At 42.2% G+C, this 24,783-nt stretch overlaps 1 protein-coding gene across 3 annotated transcripts in view; it reads left to right on the forward strand.

The window, feature by feature from the left end:
* The window catches only part of MPPED2 (metallophosphoesterase domain containing 2), a 149,414-nt gene that overhangs the window by 107,468 nt on the left and 17,163 nt on the right, over positions 1-24,783 (forward strand). For all 3 annotated transcript variants that reach the window (XM_026041186.1, XM_026041185.1, XM_026041187.1), the window contains one exon: positions 2,927-3,152. In XM_026041186.1, coding sequence (XP_025896971.1) covers positions 2,927-3,152 — 226 coding nt within the window. The remainder of the gene's footprint in view (positions 1-2,926; positions 3,153-24,783) is intronic.

Raw genomic sequence — 24,783 nt, forward strand, 5'->3', positions numbered from 1 at the left:
GTTGGGGAAGATGACTAGTAATTTTCGCAGTGCTGCAGAGGCTCTCTCTGTGTACAGACATTTTGATTGTGGCTACGTAGAGATTCTTCTGATTAAGACGAAAACTAAAATTGAGTAGGAGGTTTTGAATGAGACACATTTCCCTATAAAACACAGAAGATCAGCAGATTATGGAAAAGGGTAGGACTGCCCAAACAAAAGATACCAAAATATCCTTCTCAGCTGAGAAGGAATGTTCACTGTGTGCCGTACAGCTGTGGCTTAAAGGCAGATGTTGACATGTTTTGCGGTGTCTGGAGTTTTTCTTGGTGCTGTTTCCATCTGCACCTGTCTTTGGGGGTGATTCTTGGATTTCATCGATGGGCCTGAGCTGGATACATTTAGGGGAATCCATTCTCTTCTGTTGGCCCTGGGCTTCCCCATTGTGTTACTGATTCTCTGTGACCAACAAGGCAGGGCCTTTCCTTAATCCCAACAAAATTAAGGACTCACATGGCATAGATTTTAGTAAATGCTACTAGATTTTCCCCGGTGATTTGCAGATATATATGACATGTATAATGTTATGTTTCTATGTTTAAGTAATCAGTGATCCCACCGTTAGCTTCCAATGTCCTGTGTGTCACAAAGTGAGAGACCTTGTTCCAGGTGTCTGGCAAGATATAAAGTATCTATATATGCACTTGCAACGAAATAGCCCAGATTTAATTGGACGTTATATTGGCAATATGTGCTGATTTTCTTTTCTTTTCGTTCTTTCCTTTTTTTTTTTCTTTTTTTTTTTTTTAATTAAAGTAAATGGAGGGAAAGTAAAATCCAGGCTTTAATCCGATAAGACCAGAAAGTCTTTCTCTGTTAAACTGGGCAAATGTTGGTAACTTGACAGGTAGCTGAATTTAACTTCTCTGAGAATTTAATCACATCAAGCTTGTTTGGGAGGATTGATAGTTATGACAAATGTACCAGATTTTGTGCCAGTGGAGTCTTTCATGTTTCCTGAGAGAGAGAGAATAGCAGTTTTACCTCAGGCCCAGGAGTCGCAAGGAGCAGGAACTGTAGGTACCTGCCATTTCTATTTTTAAACAGAAACTAATTGCAGAGCAGTGTGTGGCAGAGACGGCAAGGGAGGAGCGAGGTGTAAACTGTAGAGGAACAACAAATGCCTGGTGGTAGCATCTTGAGCATCTTACCCAGCTTTTAATCTAATGCAGCACCAGAGAGAGTTATGAATATGTATGATCAGCAGTTTGCTCACGTGAGAATTCTATAAAGGTGCCTTTTTTTTTTTTTTTCCCCCCCTCAGGAGATTTACAGCTTTTTAATTTTCTACACAGAATTAACTAATTTTGCAGAGAAAATGCTTATATTTGGATCTTGATTAATTCCCAGTTCCATGCTATAAATATTGAAAAACAGAGGCTTTTGACTAGTTTCCCATAACCTCTAGTTAGAACAAAGTTAATCTTGCAAATATTGACTGCTTTAGTTTGAAACCTACTCTTAAACAGAAAAAAGCAACAGTTCTAAAATTTGCGGAGAATTTTAAAATAGCAGCGCTGTATGTATTTAGGAAAACTGTGGAATATGTAGCACCAGTTTCTACATTAATTTGGGGCAGGTGGTGGCTGTTGCAGGCGTGGAGGTGCTCCCCACAGATGCCCCTGTGCTCTGAAGACAGGCACTGTGCTCCCAGTCACGGGTGAGTGGATCCCTGAGCATCCGGGCTAATGCCACCAACATTAAGAGTGTCACTTACTATCTTCATGGGCAGTGCAAATAACAGCAGGCCCGTGAGCAGTATGGAAAGGGGGACATGCAGTGAGTTACTTAATCTGTGTTTCTGTAGAATGCTTACCACTTTTATGAAAAAAATATTTTAAGTTATTACTAGGAGTAAGCACTAAAATGAATCACTTGGTATAAGACCAGCAAATTGGGATTATGGCAAAGGCAACAGCAGAGAGCCCATTTTCAGATTTCAGGTGTGATTGCTGGCAGGTCATGGTGGGACAGAGTTTGTAGAAGAGCTTAACTTCTGTGCAGAGACTGCAGTAGGGCTGTATTTTTAAGGGAGCTCAACACCCAGTATGTTTATCTGTAGTATCTGGCACTGGTTGCTGGTATTAAGTGCTTGAAAATTTGAATCTGAACTCAGAAATGGGTCTGGCTCCACAGGCCTGATTTATGCTGTGTCCCAGTCAGAAGTCTTGACATTTTGCATGCTGAAGCCTGTGCCCAGTTCCCTGACTCTCCCCATAAATGAGCTGACTGCATTTCTGTTCTCCTACGCTATGCCTTACGTATTTGGGTTTCAGGCTTCCTTCTATGTGTGTTCTTACAGGAATAAGGCACTACCATAAACTAAATAGTTACAGTGGTAAAGTGCATTGTGAGTGATGTGAGGCTTTGGAGAACAAGCTGGATTTGGGAATAAAAGTCACTCGTTGTGTGCTTTGAATTCTTTACGAATAACACTGAGCAATTTGAACAGCAGCTCCCAGCTCGGTGCCCGTGCCTGAGGAATCCTTTAGCAGGTCCCTTCTGCGGGTTGGGGCTCAGCCGGCTGCCTCTGACCTGGGCCCGTGAGTGAAGTGACCAGGCTGAATCACATATTTGACTGGTATAAATCAGGACAGGAGCAATTGAAACCACTTTAGGAGCTAGGTCAGTACCCAGCAGCTCCTTTTGTTTAGTTCTGCAATACATGATTTTTCTTTTTGGCATTTCCTGTGTGGCATTGCTTACATTTTAACACAGTTCCATTGAATGGGAAAGAAACAGTATTAATAACTTGTGCTCAGCATGGAGATACAGATAGACCTCAGGTATTTCATTCTGTCACTGCTAGCTCTCTGCTTATTGTGCCGGCAGTGTTGGTGTGGGAGGAAAATGTGCTAATTAAGTCCTCTTTTTTTTGTTATTTCAGGAAACCTACCATATGAATATAAAATAGTGATTGCTGGGAATCATGAACTGACATTTGATAAGGAATTCATGGCAGACCTTGTTAAACAAGACTACTACCGCTTTCCCTCTGTGTCCAAATTGAAACCAGAGGACTTTGACAATGTTCAGTCACTCCTGACAAATAGTATTTACTTGCAAGATTCAGAGGTAACAGTTAAAGGATTCCGAATATACGGTGCCCCTTGGTAAGTCTCAATTTAAACTTTCTTTGCTGTATTTATTCCTTAAGCCACTGCAGGAATGATTGCTGCTGAAAATGCATGGAGTTGTTGTGTTGCTTTGCCCTGAAGAACAGTATTGAGCCATGATGAAACTGTATTTTTTTTCAGTAAGATAAATATGCTAAGTTTAGGCATGTGTGTGAAGGTAAGAGAAGAAGACGGTGATCTATCTCTCTTCTGCCTACTAAGTGTACCAAAACAAGCAAAACAAAGACTTGATATACACTCTGTGCTTAGGGATTAACTGTAGCAGCACTTTACGACATATTAGGGAGGGGTTCACTACATTACATTCGGTCTTGTTTTCATATTTATGTCTGCTGTTAGATTAGTGTTGCACCACTTAACACCCACGTTTCAAGGCAGCAGAATTTTCCCTGTTTATTTCTGATCAGATAGAAGCATCATTTTCTCTTTCTCGTGAAGGTGTGATAGTGAGATTTCAAGCTCGTTTTGACCTCATTTCCCCTTCATCTGAGGTAACCATTCGCAGGAACAAGTGCAGTCCACGGTTTTGTGCTAAGGACCTCTTCCTTGGTTTCTCCCCACGTAGTTAAATTATGTTGCCTGATATCTAGGTGTGAAATCTTGAGGATTGCTTGTTTTAAATTCTCACACAAAAAATAACATCAGTAATACAGACAGGAACCTGTTGGGCCTCTCCGGGCAAACCGAAGCTCTGTGATGGTGATAATCACTGTGTTGCTTGGCCTTCGCCATTGTCAGCCCAAGTGCTCAGATGCTAATTTATGCCCGCCTATAAGAGGGGTTTATCATAAGCTTGTAACTTGTACGGTCTTTTTGATGACAGGCTTACATTAAATGTGAATGTGGGAGAAGAGGGGAAGGGCAGGGGCTGAACTGAAGAATGGAACCAGTAGACATGAGAAATTTCCCCGTTTCTCACATTTCCTCTCCTCTCTCCTGATGACTCTCTTAGCTCCCACGCTGGTGGTTTATACATCAGTGTATGCTGATGATGTTTTTTGTAATGTATATATGCTCATGCTGACCAGAAACAAGCTAACGCTTACCTAGCACTCTTGACTAAAGCTACTTTTTTTTTTTTTTTTTTTTTTTTTAAATCATAACATTTTGCTTGTAGCTTAAATCCCTCTAACATTGCCTGGCTAAAAAAATACTCTAAAACCTACAAATATTGGGAAAGGTGCTCTAAATTCAGATTAAGAACTATCTCTGTGAAAGACCTTTGATAATAACCTTTACACTATAGCAGCATAAGAAGTTGAAGAACATGGGCACATACAGGCCTTTAGGTGCAGTGTGAGGTGGATGTGACAAAGGCCACAACGCTGCTAACTGCAGCATTGGCTGCCAAGATTTTGTGGAGCTTCTTCCATGGGTGTGAGTCAGCCAGAGGGCTTGCAGTCTGCAGTCACTCTCTGATGTTCTCAATTTGTAGGCATTTTTTCAAATTTATTTAGGGCAGATTTACCTAAGCTGCTTTGGCAGAGCTGCTGGATAAATCTGGAGGAGAACTTGGAATCCAGGTCCTAGGAAATGCATTCTTGCAGAAGGGAGAACTTGGTTAATTCCGTTTTGAAATGGAGAACCCATCTTAGGTACTGGCATTCATCTACATTGGCAAATGTACTGATTTTTTCTTTTGTATCCCAGGTGCATATAACAGTCTCTTATCCTTTTGTCTCCAGCTGCACTGTTTCGCAGATACATCCATGAAATTAGGATTTTTGATGTGAAATATAAAGGGACATAGTATCAAGGAACTGGGCTGTTTTTAATCACAAGAAATGAGAGACATACATTATGTGATCTTGTGAAAGACAAATCTTAATTATTCTACCCTGTAATCCACAAATGACTGTGTTTTACCACACTGTGATCAATGGGAGAAAAATGATAAATGCTCAAAAGTCAAGTTGATCTCTCCAAACAAGAGCAGACTTTTGCTGTCTCTTGGAAGATGATTCACTTGTGTTCAATGGGAAACTGTTGTAAAAACATATTTTGAGCAACTGGTGATAGGAAATGAGGCTCTAATTTTAAATACAGCTTTTTAGGTCAGTACATCCAGTCTGAGTTTGGAGGGCAGCAGTGTAGTGTCTTCATTTCTCTTGTGTTTTCATGGTAGTTTCTGTAAAATGTGAGAATTCAGCTAGTTGCCTGCATTTTAGTTGTTCCTTGAGAGGAAGGAAAAATTAAACACCAGGTACTGGAAAAATCTGTTCCCATTCTGTCCAGTGCACGGAAGCTAAGGCAGAATGATCTGTCTGTGCCTGTTAGCACCTCCAGGGTTGTTTCTCCTTTCCCTCCAACCACATCTCACTCTGTTACTGTGAATCTCCAGAATCTCCCCTCCAGAAAGGGAAATTGGGGAGGGTTGTATGTGTTTGTGCCATCCTTACGCCAGCTAAGGTTTTAGAAAGAAATGGATGTCAGCTTGTTAACCCAGAAGATGCTTCAACCTTAAAATGAAATAAGTTGGCAAGTTCAATTTATGTGCATTTTTGTAAGTATTTCCAGAGGGGAAAAAAATCTCATTTGCTGATAAAGCTACTGGTTTTAATTTAAAAAGAAGGATCAAACCAAGAATAACAGCTGAGATTCAGGGGGTTCAGCCTGTCAGAGGTTTTTAGGAAGCAGTTGCCAGAAGACTGCAAAAACTGACTATAAGTCATCTATCTATTTAGGAAATGTAAATTGCTAGCTCAGTGTAGCTACAGACACGAGAAATATCAGTCCATATTCATTACGTGTTATTAACTGAAAGCTTTCTAAAGACCTGGGAGAATTCAAGTAGTGCCTCCTAACTTAGAATTTAGTAGAATTTGTATGTAAAAAATAATGTGCAATACACAGGAGCATTTGTAAGTATTTGCAATTGGAGTGTGCAGCGGTGCATATCAACAGCCTCTAAGGAGCAGACAATGTGCATTTAGCCTGATAGGTCTAAGAGTATTAAATGGCATCAGCGGCGCGGGGCTGAAAGCAGAAGCCCAGGCCCGCGGGGCGCACGGAGCCAGGCTGGGCTGCGGGTCGCTCTGCGCTGCGCTCGCTCCCAGGGCGCCGTGCCACTGACCGCTCCCGCCTGCGCTAGCCGACCCTTTTATGGACCTGAAAGGAGTCAAATGGCTGAAGATTTTCCATCTATCCATAGATAACAATCCATAAGAATGTGTCCCTCCTTTCTCTTCCTTCTGCCTTTGCCCTATGAACCCAGCTCGTTTGTTGGAGAAATAATTGACAGTTTATGCAGTCCAACCTCTTGAGGACTGCATTAGCCATGTTTCCTCCTTTGGATATTGGAGATTAAGAGGCCAGGGTTGTTCTGAATAGACCAAGCAATAGCCCCAGCAAGGAATATGTGAATTTGAAAATACTAAAATCCCTTTATTCCACGTGCACAGCTGTAACTTGGAAACTGATGTGTCTGTAGAGAGGTAAGGAGGGAGGAGAGTCTGGTTTTACTCCATCTCTTCAGCTAAGTATCTGTGAGTGTGTGTAATTTTCATTTAACTTAAAATGTTTTTATTTTAAAATACATGTATTTAAATTATATTTGAAACTGTTCATCCATAATAATGGCTTAATTTACTAAAGTGCGTCACATTTGGATACAAACATTCCAGCAGTGCCTGTTTCCTGATGGAGCTTTAAAAGCATTCAAACCACCAGAGGACTGCAGTTAACTGGAGCCAGAATTTGTTTAACTAAGGTTTTGAGGGAAACACTGGTGCCGGGGGTAATACTTTCTCTGTTTTATTCAGTTCTGCCATTCACTAAGCTCTGCATTAGCTTGGGTTTTGTTCTGAAATGGAAAGAAAGAAGAAAAAAAGAAGAAAAAAAGAACAGGTTGAAACATTTTTGTGTGCCTATTGTCTGAGTATTTTCTGTGCCTAACAATTCATGGGAGCTTAATTCATGGGTAACAATAAAACAGGTTTATTTATGATTTTTAAATTCTGCCCTCCGTAAGAATGACACAAAACATGTCACAAACTGGAAGTATAAAATCATGCACTAAACCAGTCATTTGCATTGGTTTAAACCGTTAATGCCAGGGCAACATTCACACATACATAGAAGACTCTCAACATATATATTTGTTTAAGTAACTATAGATAGATAAATCTTTACGAAGAATGGAAATGTTCAGAGCTTACATAGAAGCTGAGTTTGATATAAATCAGTGCATTTTAATGATTAATTAAAATCAACTTTATGGAAATAACAGAAGCACAAAAGTGAAAGGAGATTAAAATTGATTATTTAAATAATGACTAAAGTCTGCGATTTGCATCATTGTGATTAAAATCAATGCATCCTGAATGAAGCTGGGAATAAAGTGCGTCCCTCCTGGCAGGAACGCGGCGCATTGTTCAGCCACATCCTGCGTGTTCGTCAAGTTGCAGCCTGCTCAGGTCTCGAGAACAGAGGCCCAAAGCTGGCCTCCCAGTTGCTTTTAATGAATACTAGTGGGTTTTTCCTATGTCCAGGAATTTGATGTGTAGGGTGATGCAGAGGTCAAGAACAAACGGCTCACTGTGGCTCACCTCGCAGGCGCCAAGGCTTTCATTGGCTTTTTTTAGTAACTCCAGAGGAAGTGCCTTAACTCTTTTTCAGAAGCAAAACTTTAATTGGCAGAGATAAGGCAACCTTAAGAAAGCACAGGGTGGTTCAGCCGTCTCCTTTTAAAAATAATGGGGTTTGCAGCTTTCTTCCTTTGTTGCTAATCCAGGGTAAATTTGTGGGGATCATCTAATGCCTTTGCATAATTTTGCATGAATTTCTGTAACTGTTGCTTTCTCTGCTTCATTTGCAATTTTATGTTAATGCAAGTAGCGATAAGTTAGTGCATCTCCCCTTACCCTGATCCCTTTTTAGACCTTGTTTACCCTGTTTAGTAATGCATCATGAATTTTGCTGACAGTCTTCAAGTTCTTGAAATAGCGGGCAAATTAACATCAGATATTGAGAGTGAGGACTGGAAAACCAATTGACAACTCACATGATGGGATTCAGATATACTGATGGGTTAAGAGTGGATCTCATTTCTTTTATTTCTGAGTTGGCAATTAACTTGTGCCTTAAAAAGGGAGAAACTGAAATTGTGCTACTCAGCAAAAATGTTTTTCAGCGCTATTTAGCAGCAAGGAAACCAGAGGGAGCTTGGAAAGGAATAGTTTTTCAGGAATTCCGGGAGCTATTCAGTAGAAGTCAGCAGTTGAGAAACGGGCTGGCAGGACTCGTGTGTCTGTGTGCCTGTGTGTGCCTGTGTGTGTGTGCCTGTGTGTCTGTGTGTGTGTGTGTGTGTGCGCTCGCGCGCCTGTGTGTGTGTGTGCGTGCGCCTGTGTGGGCGCGCGCCTGTGTGCCTGTGTGTGTGTGTGCCTGTGTGCGTGCGCCTGTGTGTGCGTGCGCCTGTGTGTGCGTGCACCTGTGTGTGCGCGTGTGTGTGTGTGCGCCTGTGTGTGTGTGTGTGTGCGCTTGCTGAACAGCGGAGCTGCTGCCGCTGCGCACTCCTGTTTAAAGGCGCCGGCTTCGGTTTCGCTTTGCATTGCCAGGTCCTTCAGCCCTTGCGTTTTCAGATAGAAGAATGTGTTCCTGCAGGTCTGGAATTGCAGCTCTGTTTACATTTTTGCCTTTTTTGGGGAAATGCCTCTGATTTGTCCTCAGTCTCATTGATTTCTGATTCACTTCTAAGTTAATAGTATTCCTGTTCACTTTTCCAGTTTTTAAGGGTTTTTTTGCCCCCTCCCCCACCCCTTTTTGTCTTTTCCCTTAAGAACAGGAGATCCTGGAATGCCTGTAGTTTAGATATGTTATCTCCTAAGCGGCTTCAGTCCAGTGATAGTAACCTGTGCTAGCCCGTTGTTTGGGAAAGCTCTGCATGCCCGTGCGGGCACAAAGCAGGAAGAAGCCGGATTTCCTTCAGCGCGGGGAAGAGCTTGCAGGGGGGCCTCCCTGGCTTAATGCACAAGCAGCAGCAGCTCGTAGGTGGAAGGCTCCCCAGTTGAGCACACACAGACACAGCTCTTTCGACTCTTGCGTTTTTCCCAATGTAGAATGAGGCATTTGAGTTCTCTGGTTCAGTGGGCGTTGAAATGATGGAGATAACGTGCCATATGTCTCTAATTCCCACACTGCTTTCCTGGAGTTCATTAAGCACTGCAGAAGGAGAGTCAAAATGAGCGTTCAGAGGGTGAGGTGCTTAAGGTGTATCTCCTGTTCCCAGGTGGAGATACAATCTGCTAAAGAACGGAGTCTTTCGAAATAAAGTAATCCCTACTAAAGCTTTGAGTTGTGTGTTTTCAGGTCTTCTTTTCTGCGTTTGCCAACTATGTGAGATCAAGATACTTGCTTTCCTTTTGCTGAGCACTGCGGCACTCACTGCTGATGTGGTGGTGTGTGCTGCCTGTAGCTTCTGCCTGAGCAGTCTGGAAAGCATTTGCAGCAGGCAGGCAATGGGAAGAAATTAGCTAGTGTAATGCAGAAATTCTGGGATTTTCAACTCTACTCCCATAGACATCATCCCGGGAGGCAAAGTGAACATACGAGATGTTTAACGTAATTCACAGAGACTATGGAATAAAGCAAAAAAATCACACAAATACTTCAACTAAGAGAATGTGATCATGAATCTGAGTGAAGAAGGTCAAGAGTGACAGCTAAATTCATCACATTTTCTTGGAAGTTTCTGCAGTAGACTTGACACCTAACTTCAGAAGTGTTCGACACTCACGGTTTCAGCTGAAAATCAATGAGACTGCTGGGTATTTAGCACCTCTGAAGTATTGAAGTGCTAGCCTAGATTTCAGGTTATTTGCATATTGAAAGTATAGGAGTTGCCAATATTTCTGACTCAGTTAAGTAGGAAAATGCTTGTGTGGCTGACAGCTCTGCTGTGTTTACTGTGGCAGGCCTAAGCCCTGAAGGTTGCAAGCAGGCAGTGACAGCAGCTCATCACCCTGTCTGGGTGAATGTGCCCGGGTAGTGGGTGCCCCTACAGAAGCTTCCGGAGAAGCTGCACTTTGTGTGGCAGTTGCACTGTGTGTGGCAGTTTTGCACAAACTTAGGGTGTCATTTTAGAGCCTGAGTGCACAGTGCACTGGGGAAGAAGTTGGGAGTTGCCAGCTGGTGAGTGTTCTCTGTTCCTCCTTCAGGGTTTTGGATAAAGAATTGATTGTAAACTGCCTGGTGCCCTTTAATATCCATGCTTCCCTGTTTGCCTTTCCTGCTGACGTACACGCCACGCTTGGGAACCCTGTGCTGAGGTTTACTTTGACAGGGGTAATGGTACTTCCTCGAGAGTGAGCTGGTGGTTAGTACATTTTACATCATCTGGAAGCAGGAAAAGCCATTCTCATGTCTCGGCTCTTGCCGAGCAGTGCGTGGCAGGGGATCTGTGAGGCGCTAGGGCTCCCGCTGAGGCCGTGCGAGTGGCACCCGGCGCACGTCCTGCCCGATGGGTTCCCTGCAGCGCTCTGGGTGCTGCGACTGCGGTCTCCCTCAGGGTGTCTGCCTTCTCTTGCTGGGGATCCATCTTCTTCCATGTGGGTGCCCTAGCAGTATTCCCTAAATGGAGAGAACTCGTGTGCCCTCGTGGCCAAGAAGGCCAATGGCATCCTGGCCTGCATCAGGAGGAGTGTTGCCAGCAGGTCAAGGGAGGTGATTCTGCCCCTCTACTCAGCTCTGGTGAGGCCGCACCTGGAGTACTGTGTTCAGTTCTGGGCACCCCAGTATAGGAAGGACGTGGAGCTTCTCGAGAGGGTCCAGAGAAGGGCAACCAGGATGATTAAGGGAATGGAACATCTCTCGTATGAAGAGAGGCTGAGCGAGCTGGGCCTTTTTTCTCTGCAGAAGAGACGGCTCAGAGGGGATATGATTAATATGTATAAGTTCAGGAAGGGAGAATGCAGGGAGGAAGGGGACAAGCTGTTCTCACTGGTGGCCAGCGATAGGACGAGGGGTAATGGCCACAAGCTGAAGCATAAGAAGTTCCGTCTCCAGGTGAGGAGCAACTTCTTTACTGTGAGGGTGACAGAGCAGTGGAACAGGCTGCCCAGGGAGGTTGTGGAGTCTCCTACTCCTCTGGAGGTCTTCCAAACCCACCTGGATGCCACCCTGTGCCACATGCTCTAGGTGTGCCTGCTTGAGCAGGAAGGTTGGACTAGATGATCTGTAGAGGTCCCTTCCAACCTTAAATATTCTGAAACATTCTGAAACATTCTGAAACTCGTAAGGGGGTAGAGAGGTCTGGTTCTTCAGAAGCCAGGTTATTTCTGCACATGTATGAGTTGATGCATCTCACTAAAAATATGGTGTCACTGGCAGCTGCATTGCTCTCTGGAGAAAGTTGGTAAGTTTGCACTCAAAGAAGATGCTGTGTTGCTCATCAAAGGTAGGCTTTTTATGTAAGAATGGTGAATCTTTCACTGTTCTTTTCCTGGCATGGATTTTAATGCATCTTGCTTCTAAAAAAGGTAATGTAATAAATAGAAACTGCAAGAAAGGTGTTCTCTTTAACACCTCTTGCTCTTCCATCTGGTCTGCTTGGGACACTTGCATGTTCTACATAGGCAAAAAAAATGCAGGCAAGAGACGAGCTGAGCACTCGCCTGGAAACTGGCATCCTAAAGGGGTTTTCTTTCCAGTGTGGGTCATAGCCCAGGGTTGTAAGCACCCGACGATAGGTTCTTCGTATGATTGTCTCCATGTTCTGTTTACAAATAGAACAATTTTTTGCATTTGCTTAGAAACCAAGAAAAAAAAACACATTGAGAAAGAGTGGCCTCCATTATGTAATCTGAAAACTTTGTTTTAAGAGCTCCTAGGTACAGAAGGTTGCAGAACAGCACTGTGTGTGCTCCTGTAGCTCTGGAAGAGGTTGAGATTTTGCTAATGGTTGGGAAACACAGAAAGCAGGTGTGTATGAATCACTGTGGTAGACCTGAGCAGCTTGTTTAATCTCCTGGTAGCTAAAGAAGTACTTGGAAAAATGAAGTTAAAAGCAATTTTCTTTTATTGAGGAGTACACACAACAGATTCCACCTGCTCAGTGAAGAACTCCGTTTTGTGCCTGTACTACTTGCGGCACAGAACACAGAAACAGTGTTTCATATTCCCCTTATCTTTGCTAAATTTTCTGTTGTGACCACTAAGAGCTTTTCAAAAGCAGCAACGTGGGCCTTCCTCAGAGGCATGAAAAAGCCATTTACAGTGTTGGTGTAGGCACTACATGTAGTTTCTGCATACCTTATAATTATCGATGAACATTATGGAAACACAGGTAGTGGGGAGATAGGTGTCATTTTGCATTTTGGCTCCGAGGGATTGTTCTGTAGAACTTTCCTCTGAGCTCTTAGTTCCTCTCGTGTGGTGGCATCTTGCTGGGGCCAGCAGAGGCAGCTGTCCAGGATGGCCCAGCGGGATGGGACGCAGCCTCCAGCTCACACGGGCTGTGGTCCTGGCATCTGCTGCCGGGTTGCTGAGGGGGCACCCGCTGTATGCTGCTGTTAGCTTTGCTGGAAATAATAGGTCTGTACTCTGCTAATCTCAACAGAAATTTTAAATGATACTTGTAGTGAGCTGGAAGGACGCTCTGCTCTGAAAACGATTTTGCTTTGTTGTGTTAAATTTTGAATGAAACCTGCAGAGGTTGTGGTGATCCGTGGAAGCCAGCGGCCTCAGCACAGAGCCAGAGAAGCTGCCACAGGGCTGTGCCTGTAGCTGCTAACTGCCAGCAGTGCAAGGGCTGTGAGTGTGCACCTTGGCTTATTTATATTCTGCTCCTGTAACCTTCCCTATTCTCTTGTGCCTTTGTTCTATTAATCTACAAAACAGAGCTCGACTTGTGATTAGTCCTTAGAGGCTGTTTCTATTAATCAGGCTGCAAAGCAGGTCTGCTCGGATGTTGTGCTGCAAGTGCTTAATGTCCTTCCCTCACCAGCCTGCAGCGCGGGGCTGCTCGCCTTGGCTTCGGTGGCAATGAAATCAGTGATGTGCCTGCCACGCTTGCGTCGCTTTTACAGCCTGATTGCATTGCTGTAGGATGGGGAAAATAGAAGAGGGAAATAATTGGAGGCCAGCAGAAAATGGTTCAGGTTGGTGATATGTGCAGCTCGTGTTGATAGCTGCCTCTCAGGAGCTGTGGGAAGTGTCGGGTCGTAGCAAGGTGCTTGTTCAGATGTGTTGGGGTAAGCAGAAACTGCCCCACCTTGGAGTTTGTGAAAGCAAATTTCAGCTTTGATGAAGAAGGAGTTACATTTTAAAGATATATTTATCCCCTCAACATTCAGAAGGTTATTTAAGGTAGCGTGTGTGTTCCTGCAGCGGGGAGAAGGCAGGCAGTGTTTTACAGAAAAAAAACAAGGAATTAGTGGAATACAAACAAGCAGAGTTGTAAAACTTCTATTATTTGAAGTAGTTGTAAAATTGAAACAGCAAACGTACGTAGTGAGAAATACAGTTTCATTATATGAAGTATAGTAACTAGAAAAGTTTAATGATTTATCCTTCTAATTATAGTATTCTCTGCCTGCAGGAAGAAAGTGTTTTAAAATGTATCAGAAGAGACAAAATGGGCTTCTAATTACTTTCTTCTGTATTGTTCCTTTGTGAGTGGGTTTTCCTTTTTTTAAAGTTTTTGTTATTTTTGGTACGTATTTCTTGGTCAGTTCAATCAGGTCTGTCCCTGAACTAAAGAACTTACAGTTGTTGTCTGGAAAGAACCTCGGCCGCGGGGCTTGTCCGGACCCGTGCACATCGCTTGCTCCCGCGTGGCCGCTGTTTCCCGTCGTGTTCGTGCACAGGCTGGAATGAGCGCCCTTTGCCAAGCTGGGCCCAACTCGCCTCCCAGGGCAGTGCCCGTCCCCATTCTCAGTGGCTGTGATGAGCGCTGGCTCCGTTACGGCTTGCCGTGGCTTAACTGCTCCTGCGCAAGGCTTTGTGCTGCTCCCCCCGATCCCAGCTGCTTCCTTAGGCTCGTGTTGCCCACCTGCCCATGCGTGACCCGCAGAGCTCGGCCACGCGCGGCCGCTCTCCTGCGTGGCGGCGACGCAGCGCGGGGCAGCCCTTCCCGCTGCTGCTTTTCGCTGCCCTCATCCTGGCATGAGTTGCTGAGCGCCCAGGCACCCTGCGTCACTGCAGGGACAGCAGCCGCTGTCTCCTGCTTTGTAAATTCTTCCCATGCGTTATTGATTGCCTTGCCTTGGTTAAGGAGGAGTTGGGGATTCCAGGTTCTGTTGTGGTTTTTCCTGTGGCAATTTGCTAGTGTTACGTTGGGTAAGCGTTTGGAGGCTTGCGTGCCATTTATGGGAGAGCCATTCTTTGCACGTTTGCAGACTAATAATAATAGTCATTTAAACAGATAAATTACTAGTGGTTTATGCTGTCCAGAGAGTTTTTCTTTCAAATTATAAACATCTTTGGATAATGCTGTTTTAAAGCTACCAGTGTCAAGTCACATTTTTTTGCTCTTGTTATGAGTATTAGACATAGAGACCTACTAACCCCAGTTTTCTGTATTACCTCTGTGGTCATTTCATTTGAGGTAACTGTTTCTACTGATTTTATTTTTTTTTCCCCCTTATAATTTCCCCAGCTATCAGAGAAATCACGCTTTCGGCATTGATTCATTTTGACTGAGTCTGGAAGGCACAGAGAATCAAATTAACTAATATTTTACTTTTGCATATGATTAATGCTAATGCTTACAAAGAAGAAAATACTTTACCATGATTTAATTTTCATTCTCTGGTTGATTCCAGTTGATTTAATTTTGCAGAGGGTTGTCTCTCTGCTTATTGTCTTTTACAGACTCATTGAAAATAGAGATAGAAAAGACTTATTAAGTAATCCTGCCATTGCAGATTTGTTTCCTGTAGTGCGTTTTTGAATGTTTTGCTCATTTTTAATAAATGAAGAAAAGAGGTTTAAACTAAAGGAGTTTGAACTAAACTAGTAGTTTAAACTAACTAAACTAACCTTAGCATTGTAGGTGTTACTAGCAGGAACTAGTGCTTCACTTGCATTCTCTCCACACTTATTTCATTTTTAAATGAAATTTTTTTGATTTTTAAGAGTCTGCTTTGCACCCTATTTGAGTCTAATTCCTTTTCCCTTCATTTGTGATGTGTATATTCCTCATTACCTTTCAAAGCTTGTCTCGATCACTGTACATAATGTTGGTGATCCTTACAAGTTTATCTGTTTTGCTCTTTCATATTTCTTTTAAAGGCATGTGTGTACACACACACACACACCCCAAAACCCCATCATCAGAAGAGGCTCAAAGGCAAAATCACGGCATTCTGCATGGATACCACCTGCATAATATGTGTTGACTAGAAGTACTTGGTTAGTTGAAATGCAGCTTTGCTGTGGGAACTCTCAAGTTGCATGGCTTCTGTGGGAGCTCCAGGCTTGTGTGACGTCTTTTGATGCAATACTTCCTTATCTGTAGCTCAAATCATTTTATTCTTTTTCCTATTCATACTGCTAACTCATATGTCATTTGCTGTTAGCTACTGCCCTAGGGTTTTTTCTTTTTGCTTAGCAGCTTTCAGTTTCCTTCCTCTTGCTGATTATTTACATTTTATTCTTTTCTCCTTAGATATTCAGCCTGCCTTTTCCCATTTTCTTTCTGTGTTTCTAACCACCCTTTGAATAATTTCTTTCCCACTGTCATGTTTATAACACCTCATTATACTGAAGTTGGTGAATTTAATTAATGTACTGTTTACCCCTTCTTCCGGAAAATTAATAAAGATGTTAAATAAAGCTGATCCTAATACCAGTCCCTGTAGCAATACACTAGCACCTCCTTTATGCAACTGCCTCCACTTGCTTACAGCCCTTCAGCCGCTGTTCAGCTGCTGTGACAGTCCTCCCAGGCAAGCCAAGGGGGTTACTTTGTAAGAGATTTGTCACGTTTTGCCAGAGTCTAGGATCACACAGGCTACTGAAGTCTTTCCATTCGCTGATTGCGTACTACTACGTTCACAAAAAATAAGATGTAAGGAAAGAGCGTTGTGGTTTTTGAGCACTTTGCAACTAGCCGTAATTTACCTGCCTTATAGCAATTCTGTCTCCTCCTTTCTCCCTCTTCCCCACCCAGGGTGCACCATAATTTTCTTCTGTGCTGGATTTAGATTTACTGGAAGATAATTCTTGGTGTTATTCGTTAATTCACAGTATATGGATCTGTGTCACATTTCACTCTTCTCCAGGATGTCATTTTAAAGAAAATAAAGTATTTCAGGGGAAAAAAAAGTCAATATTTGAAGCATTGAATAATTTTTCTGATTAGACAGGATTTATTGATTCTCCCAAATGTACTGTTCTCCCAAATTAACAGTTAATGATGGGCAGAGCTTTGTTTTTTGTAAATCAATTTGAGTTTTCATTCACCTGTTTATAAAGGAGCTCAGTAATTGAAGCCTGTTAGAATTTGTGTCTTCTGCTTCTTGAGAGGCAACTGATGATCTGCTGAAAAATAGGGAGTTGTCCCCAAACTGTCCCTGAGTTTGAATCAGATTTGCCAGAAATACTTGGGAAAAAACAGCTTTTGATGGGTAGTTGTAAGGAAGTAGCTATTTCATGTTGAGCAGAAGCTCCTGCCTCAGTTTAAGGTGCATTTTGAGTTATCCTTATGAAATTCGTAGGCTTTACATGTTTGCTTTAAGTGCTTTCTTACTCTGGAGCTTGCAGGAGAATCATTTGGTTAGTAGTCTACTGAATTTATATTCCGTTCAAATTCAAAATATATTTTAAATTGCAGTAAGAAAATTCTTTGCTTCCTGACTTTTCCCGTTTACAGTGTGGGTACTAGTATGAACTTCAGTAGCAAACTCTGTCATCAACAGTTGAATAAGAAGAGTCTGGGGGGATTTCAGCTTCCTCTTCTGTACGTTAGGCTTGAATTTTACAAGCTCAATGAGAATATTGATTTTTACATTATAAAGTGTGGTATGGAAAGTTTATTTATCATAGCTTGGTGGAATGGTATGCTGTTCACATCATAGCTGAATCATGATAATGGGGAGAAGAAAGGGTATTAAATTCTGGTTCATAGCCCTGGTTTAGGTCTCTGCTAATCCAGAACTAGCACTTGTTGGTACATTTTCGTTGGCTGGTCTGGGAGTACTGCAGCCCCCATAAAGAGATGTACCTGGAAGCCAATTTCACATAGGTTGTTCTATGAAATAATTTTAATTTACAGAGTTTTCAGAAAGGTAAGTGCATAAGGAGCTTTAGTACTTTGGTTTATTCAGGAGGTGAACTGGCAGGTCACAGGTTCTTGGTGTAGAGGACAGTTTTAGAAAGAATTCAGTAATTCGTGCAAGGTCGTCTCAGAAATGACTATTTCTTGCAGTGCTGGAAACCAAGATGTTTTCCAGGAAATAGATGTATGCTGCTTTAGCAGAATATTTGGGTTTTTGCTTTGCTGAGTTAATGGCACTCGGCATCTACATACGGATGCTGCAGCTCTACCTACTTCAGTGATGGTGCCCGGCTCTGGTGCTGCCGCAACCACACAGGAACCTATTGCAGTGTACAGAATGCCTGGAATGCCTCTGAAAATAAACTAGGGCAATAAAAGGACACATCTTAGAGTGTTTCTTTAACAATATCATGTTGAAATAAAATACATTTTAATGATAGTTTATTTTTCAGATTTGTGTTTGATCTGTTATTGCAAATGGTAGTAATCATTGATGCAGAGTTTTTATAGTTTGTTCGTACAATTGCAAATTGCCAGACAACTTTTACACATGCTGACTGGGGGTCCGTTTAAAAAGCCATCAGATGGCAGGAGGATGGAGCACATGAGTAAAGAAATGCTCAAGCCTTCGCTCCGACACTGTCTCACTGTATGACTAACCTGCAGTAGTTGTTTCTTTAGGCTAACTATAGATAGATACTTATGGGGATATTATGAGGTTAATGAACTACTTGTCATTGGGACAGTAGTTTCAACATGTGAAGTACTGTGCAAGTTCCAAGTATTGCGCTCCTCTTTTCATAAATGACTTCGAAGGAGCCGCTCAGGAGCTTGGCCTATTAGAAGTTTGTGTGCTCTGCTGGCTCACAGCCTTGGGAGGCGACGTGGCTGCCTCGGTGCCTGGTTTTGCAGGATAAGAAAAGGTCTCTTGGATGCTGTTGAGTGGGCTGTATAGGTGTTGTACTTGAAATGGGACCTTGTACCTTGGAATGGTCCTGAACCAGGATACTTGAAGCGCTGTTTCAAAAAAAGGAAAGTGAATAAAACATGCACTGACCTCTTGAAGTTTCCACGTGGGGAACATGTTACATGCAAAAATAATGAGTTTTGAAAGGACAGAGCTGGTGGGTGTTTCAGGGTGCCACTGTCTTCTGAGCTGTTACCCAGAGGAGCAGCTGACCCGAAGTGCCCACTGAGAACTTCTTTCCCAAGAGTTTGCACCCCCAGCTCTTGGTCCATCTCATTTGCTTTTCACAGAGCTGTAGCTCATTTTTCTGGTAGCCTTTCCTTGGCTTCGTGCAGCAGCAGAAGGAATTTAGTCTTCAAGGAGTTAGGACATTGGTGCAAAGTTTGAGGGAGGGAACAGACATCTGTAGGAAAAGTTGAGCCTTTATACTTCACAAAACGGTGCTGATACACACTCCATGCTAGCCATACCTGGCTGTTTATTTAAAATAAAGCCAGAATGTAGAAGATCCCCTCATGGATGGGCACTTCCCAGATATTTGAAAAAAGAATGCTGCAATTGAGGCAGTGAAAACTGACCCTTCTCTTTACCTTTTCTCAAAAGCACTGTTGAAATGTAGGGCCTGTTATTGTATATTTATTCAGGCATCAATCACAATCAAGCCTCCTGCTAGCTCGTCTGTGAGGGCATTGTAATCCTATTTTTATCAGTTCCTTCCTGTACAGCAGACAGTTAAAATAGCATGAGTAGGGGTCAGAAATATCTTGATGGATTTGGTTCCCAGAGATATCAGTGACCAGAGGAAGAGTTTTGCTGAAATTTCTTCCTGAGCTGATAAGGTAGATAAACAGTGGCAAGGTGTAGAAAGGGGGCAGGCGCTGGGAAGCAGAGCGCTGCGTCGCCCTGCAGAGGAGCTGCAGAAACATTAGGCGGCTGTACTCGGGGAAAGCCTGGGGAGCAGATGAAAAATAAACGATAGCGTTTGCAAAAATATCTCTCGGCGAAAGGAAGTGTTTGTTTCCCTTAGAGTGGGCTGAATTAAGCCTAAGTGATTTTTATAATTAGCTTTAATCTTACTTTACTTTTATACTTTGTAATAATCTTTGACTTTCAGTGATTGGCAATATACAAATTTTTTAATTTGAAACCAAACACTATTTACTCTTACTTAAATAGTTGGGATAGCTTAGTAAATGTTAAGCCCTTAATTGATAAATTTTCTAGTTATGAAATAAAAAATTATATTCGTTACGTTTGTTGGAGGTTTACGGCAAGCAGTCCTTGGATGCGAGTCAGAATTCTTTAATGAATGCGCTGCATATTTTCCATTTCTTAGTAGAGTAAAACTACCTTGCCTGCTAGATACACAAAGAACAAATCAGTCTACCACAGCCAATTTTGCTCGTGGCTTAGACAAAATACTACCTGTAGTCTCTAAATGGAGTTCTTGTTCCTGGAGGAGCTAGTTTTTCAAGATCATAGCGATAATGAAGCTTGTCTCCACCTTCGGTTTTTATTCAGTCCGCAGAAGGCATCTGGGCTTTACCAGTTCTGTGACTTAACTTTTGGAGCAATTAAATATTATATTACTTGATTAGGACATTATTTTAATGTTTTATTTTCGGCATAGACCTCATGTAGTTATAAATTGAGGGTAAATGTTAAAAATAGTTACGTAAAATAGCTGTCATGTTTTTCATATAAATTAGAATCCTTATAATATCGGAATAAAATTTAATTTTAAAATTTGTTGTGATTCTCGCACTTCTTTCAAAAGTGTGTGATAAACTTGCTGGAGAGAGCAGAGAAGCTGAACGTGTTGGCAAGATCTTGCTGGCTTAGTAGAGTCTTGTCTTCCTGTGAGATGGAGCTGCTTTGTCATGTCTAGAGTTATGTCTAGGTACATGACGAGAGAAAAGCATTATGCTAATACTAGTGTTTTGAAGCCTGAATGGCATTCCACTTTCTTTTTATTTTAGTTATTTATTCAATTTTTTCTTTCTAAAATATCCTTTCCCATGGAAAATTCATCAGCAATCAGTTTTGGAAAACTGAATGCCTTTTGCAAGTGACATAAGAGCAAAAGCATCAACATTTTTCCATCATAAATAGCGAGAAGCAGCAACAAATAATTAGCAATCATCCCACTGTTTGCAAACTAAAACAGGTTACATACCCGATAAGCTAAATTTCAGTGTGCCCATACTTGTGTAGCTGCTAGGGCAGATGTGTAGATGTTGCCTTGTGAGATGCTTTGCCCAGCACACCTAACAAAACTTGAGTTGGAGTTGGCGAGCTTGTGCCTAGCTGCAGCTTGCTCATGTTGGCTTTTGTTGTTGTTTCTGTATTGAAAATTGTGTTTTTAGCCTGCCTTTAGAGAGGCTTCATGCTGAATTGTGTGGTAAAAATCTTAGATAATTGCGTTTTTGTAGCCATGTGCCTCACAGCAAGGGTAGCTCAATCTTACTGCTTGGGGGATGAGCTGTTTGCAGTACAGCTCTAGGAGAAATGTGCATAGTTACAGTGGCCCAGGATTTCCCTTTGTTGCTGTTCTGAGCTATTCTTTGAAGAAGTAGTCACTTTAGTTGGCATAGTTGGTGAGGTGATTAAAAGTGCATCTGACAGCAGTTTTTTCCTCAAATGACTAGGAGGTAAATCCTGGTGTGAGTGAAAGATGGAAGGATGTTATTGTAGTTGTAATAAAGTGTGTTCGGGGGAAAAGTGTGATTTTCACATCATAACTTTCAGGTAAGGCTTTTACTTGAAATTACATTGCGCTTTCACCCTACGCTTGTGGTTATGCTTCAGGTGAGCTTTTTTTAATCTAGTAAATGCTGAGAAGAAAGGGCAAACTCAATGAATGTATTGAAATGGCTTGTTCTTGATATGGTGTTTCAGAAACTGAGTTTTTTGCCTATGTTCTCATTTATGCTTTGTCCTGTGGGGATTTTATATTGATGATCAGACAACATGCGTCTAATTTTATGTTTAAAATTGTTAGTTGCAAAGAACGTCATGCCTTGTAATCATGGTCTGATCAGAGCTCCGTTCTGCTCCTTTCAAAAGCTCTTTCATTGATTTCAAATGTTTTACTAGAGAACTGCAGTGCGCACTTCAGCAGTCAGCTGGAGCTAAGTTTTGATGCAGTCGATCGACATCAGGTGGTTGAGTTCTCCTAACTACTGTGGGCCAGAGTTTCCCTGGCTGGAAACAAGCACAGGTCCCAGCTGTGGGTGCTCATAGCACCCATTGTGCCCCCCAAGACAGATTGGCTGGCACTAACATGTCTGGTAGCCACCCGTATAGAGGCCTTGCCCCGTGCTGTCCAGCAGAACAAGGCATGGCGCTTGACGGGGTTCTTCACAACCTTGTGCTTGAAGGGTAAATGGTAGATGATAGGAGAGAAAATCACACCTTGTATTTGCATACATGAATGCATAGCTCTTGTAAATTAGCAGGTTGACCCAGTGGCCGTGCCATATTGATGCAGCAAAGAAAAATGGGTCTCTTTTTAACCAACACATGGCAGAGTTAGAGTGATTTTTAACCTCCTAGCAACAAAATAGGCTTTGATATAAAGGAAGAAGTGTATCTGCTTTTGGTATCATCTTCTAAAATACTGCATCTATAAATAATTACTGTAGCCATGACAATGAACTGTCAAATAATTATCTCTAATATTTACCCTATGAGAACTGATTTCCATAGTTTGATACCTTTAAATATGCTACAAAAGTGTATCGGTTTTCATGAATGAGTAAAAGACTCTGGTAATTGAGTCATTTTCTCTTTGGGAAGAATAGAATTATCTAAAATGTAGGAAATACTTCAGTGGCTGCACCATCTATCGAGTCCAGTTTAAAGTCACCATTTCCTGTAGCTTGAGTTCAATAAAAGTTAAACAAGCCGTGCATAGCACAAGTAGAAGTTAAATTTGTTACTAGTTTCTGTTTCTTATCATGAACTTCCACTGCCAAGGAGAAAAATCCCTTAATGCACAAATAGAAAGGAAAGTATGGAAAAGAAAAACCAAAAGGAGGCACCAGATTTCCAAAGAGGCAAAAATAAAGAAATACCAAATTACTGTAGTTCGGGATATGAATGTAAAAAAGTTCAAAGCAGTAACATGATTGTAGAAGAAAAAGAGCTGTGATACTGAGCTGGTAACATTGGACCAGTTCAGCTGAAAATCTGTTGTTGAAACCCATGCTGGAAACGCTCAGTGCTAACTGTATTTTCAGTATCTGCAGAAAGGCAGTGAAGTCTCCAAAACTAGTAACAATTTGGATTGCCATTCACTTTCTGCCTACAGAGACCTGCGTTGCAACTGTAGTGTGGAAAAAAAAGTAGATACATACAGAAGTGTGGGTTATTTCCTAATATTTCAGTTTTAAGTAAAGCAAACTTCTTTGTATAGAGCAAATACCAATTCATTATACAGATAACAGGAAATGCAGGATGAAATGCGAACCCCTCTGAAATAAGCAGCACTGTCTTCTCAGTCCTGGGAAGCCTGGACTCCATTTCAGAAGTCAGTTTGAACAACAAAAGCCTTTGCCATGAAAGGCTGCGCCAAATAAGGTTTGAAACTACAGGACCAAATAAATCCATTATACACTCCCCACTCTTTTTCAGCTGTACCATTTCTGTGTTCAGGATATAAACATAGCATATTTGAAGCAATTCTTCTGAATTTTCTTTCAAGCTACAATTTTTAGTAAGTAATGATAGCTTGTTTTCAGTGTTTGCTTGGGTTTGTGATGCAGTCCAATGCTATCATGCTTCAGAAAGGCAGATGGGGAGGGCTGGGGAGAACATCTAATCCACACACCACCTTTGTACTTACCCTTTCTATAATGTGGACTGGAAGGCAGCTTTTAAAGTTAAATTCATGTAGACTTGAAAGCATCGGTGCTGAATATTTTATGTGAATCTTGTCAAGGGCTCTTACTAAAATAGCTTAAAAGCAGTATCATGGTTGCCTTCTTACAAGCATTGCACACTTTCAAAGAAGAAACATGCTGATGGGTTTGCAGAATTGCCCAAAGTTGGATATATGTTGTTTTGGTGTCAAATTTTACATGCTGTGTATATGCATGCACTCTCATGTGAATAAACAGTCCTCTTCCCACACCCCCGTCTGAAGTTTCACCGCTCCATACGTGGTGTTCCTTAAGGTCTAGCAGGTGAGTGATTTGGGTGTTTTAAAGCTCAAAGTGTATGCTAGGCTGATCGGTTCAGCTCCTTCTATAGTGATGGAGAGGAAAGGTGGCACTTGGACCCGTCCCAGTTGCCTTGACACCAGTGTGTGCTAGGTTGAAATGTGCATGCCCTGGCTTTGTCCGTTGTCTGGAGGGGGCTGCAGGAAACCAGCCTGGCCCGAGCATTTGACTTCAGGCTGACTATAAGTAGCAGAGAAGTCAAGCTTAGTTAAGGGGGCATTCACTTTATGTAGTAATAAGAGGTCATGCTTGTTCTGCTACGCTGGAAGGAAGAAAGGCACAACAGGGATAAACTTCCTAAGTATACCATGTGAGGAGCGGAAGAGCATTAGAAATTGTAGGAAACTTCTTCCTGATGACAGCCAGCCATAGCCGGTGTTTTAATCACTTTGCAAAAATTGGGCTATCTCAGAAGAGCACACTGCAGTAGGGGCAATTGTGCATTTAAACAGGAATAGGATTTTTGTGAGGGCACAGTATTACAGCAAAGGCTGAAGTTGTACTGCTGTAATGTTTCATGAACCAAAAATTGTAAAGGCTTCTCTCTTTTAATAGTAATATACTGTAACATGCAAAAGTCTGTTCGTTTCCCCATCTTTTGTCTTCTCTTAGCTATATACATGGCTATCATGTAACACAGTGTAGCTCTGTGTGTGCGCGCACAGGCGTAGTGGCCTTGTCTGTAGACGGGTGACGAGGCTAGTGGTACTGTAGGGGCTCTTCTGCTCTGGCTTTGATGGTTGGTTTGTTTAAGCGTCTTACATAAGCTGAGGGCATCACGCCTAGGCTTCATTCCTTCCCTTCTGCCAGCTGTAGCAGTGGGATGGCTCCTTCAATAAGTGAAGGGAGTTAGTTCAGACTGTAGCTCTCACGGGGGTAGACAGACTCCTGCATGTCAGGAAGAATCAGGTTTCAGATACATTCTAGTCTCAAGTTCTGAAAATATATCCCCAAAACATGGTATGTCTCAGTGATGTCGTATCTCCCTCATGGAAGCTTCCTCTCATTTGGGGTTTCCCTTGTATGCTGGTGAAGTAAATAGTTGTATGGATTAACATTTTCTGGAGTTTTTGCCAAGAAAGTGATGTATTTTCTACCATACCTATGCCTGTGCCACTCAGATGTAAATTTGTTACTGCTTATAAGAGAGACCACCATGACCTGTGGTAGGTTTTAGGGGTTTTTTGTTCTATTTTGTTTTGC

The sequence above is a fragment of the Nothoprocta perdicaria genome, unplaced genomic scaffold (assembly GCF_003342845.1).
Source record: "Nothoprocta perdicaria isolate Ctin4 unplaced genomic scaffold, notPer1 scaffold_28, whole genome shotgun sequence".
Taxonomy (NCBI): Eukaryota; Metazoa; Chordata; class Aves; order Tinamiformes; family Tinamidae; genus Nothoprocta; species Nothoprocta perdicaria.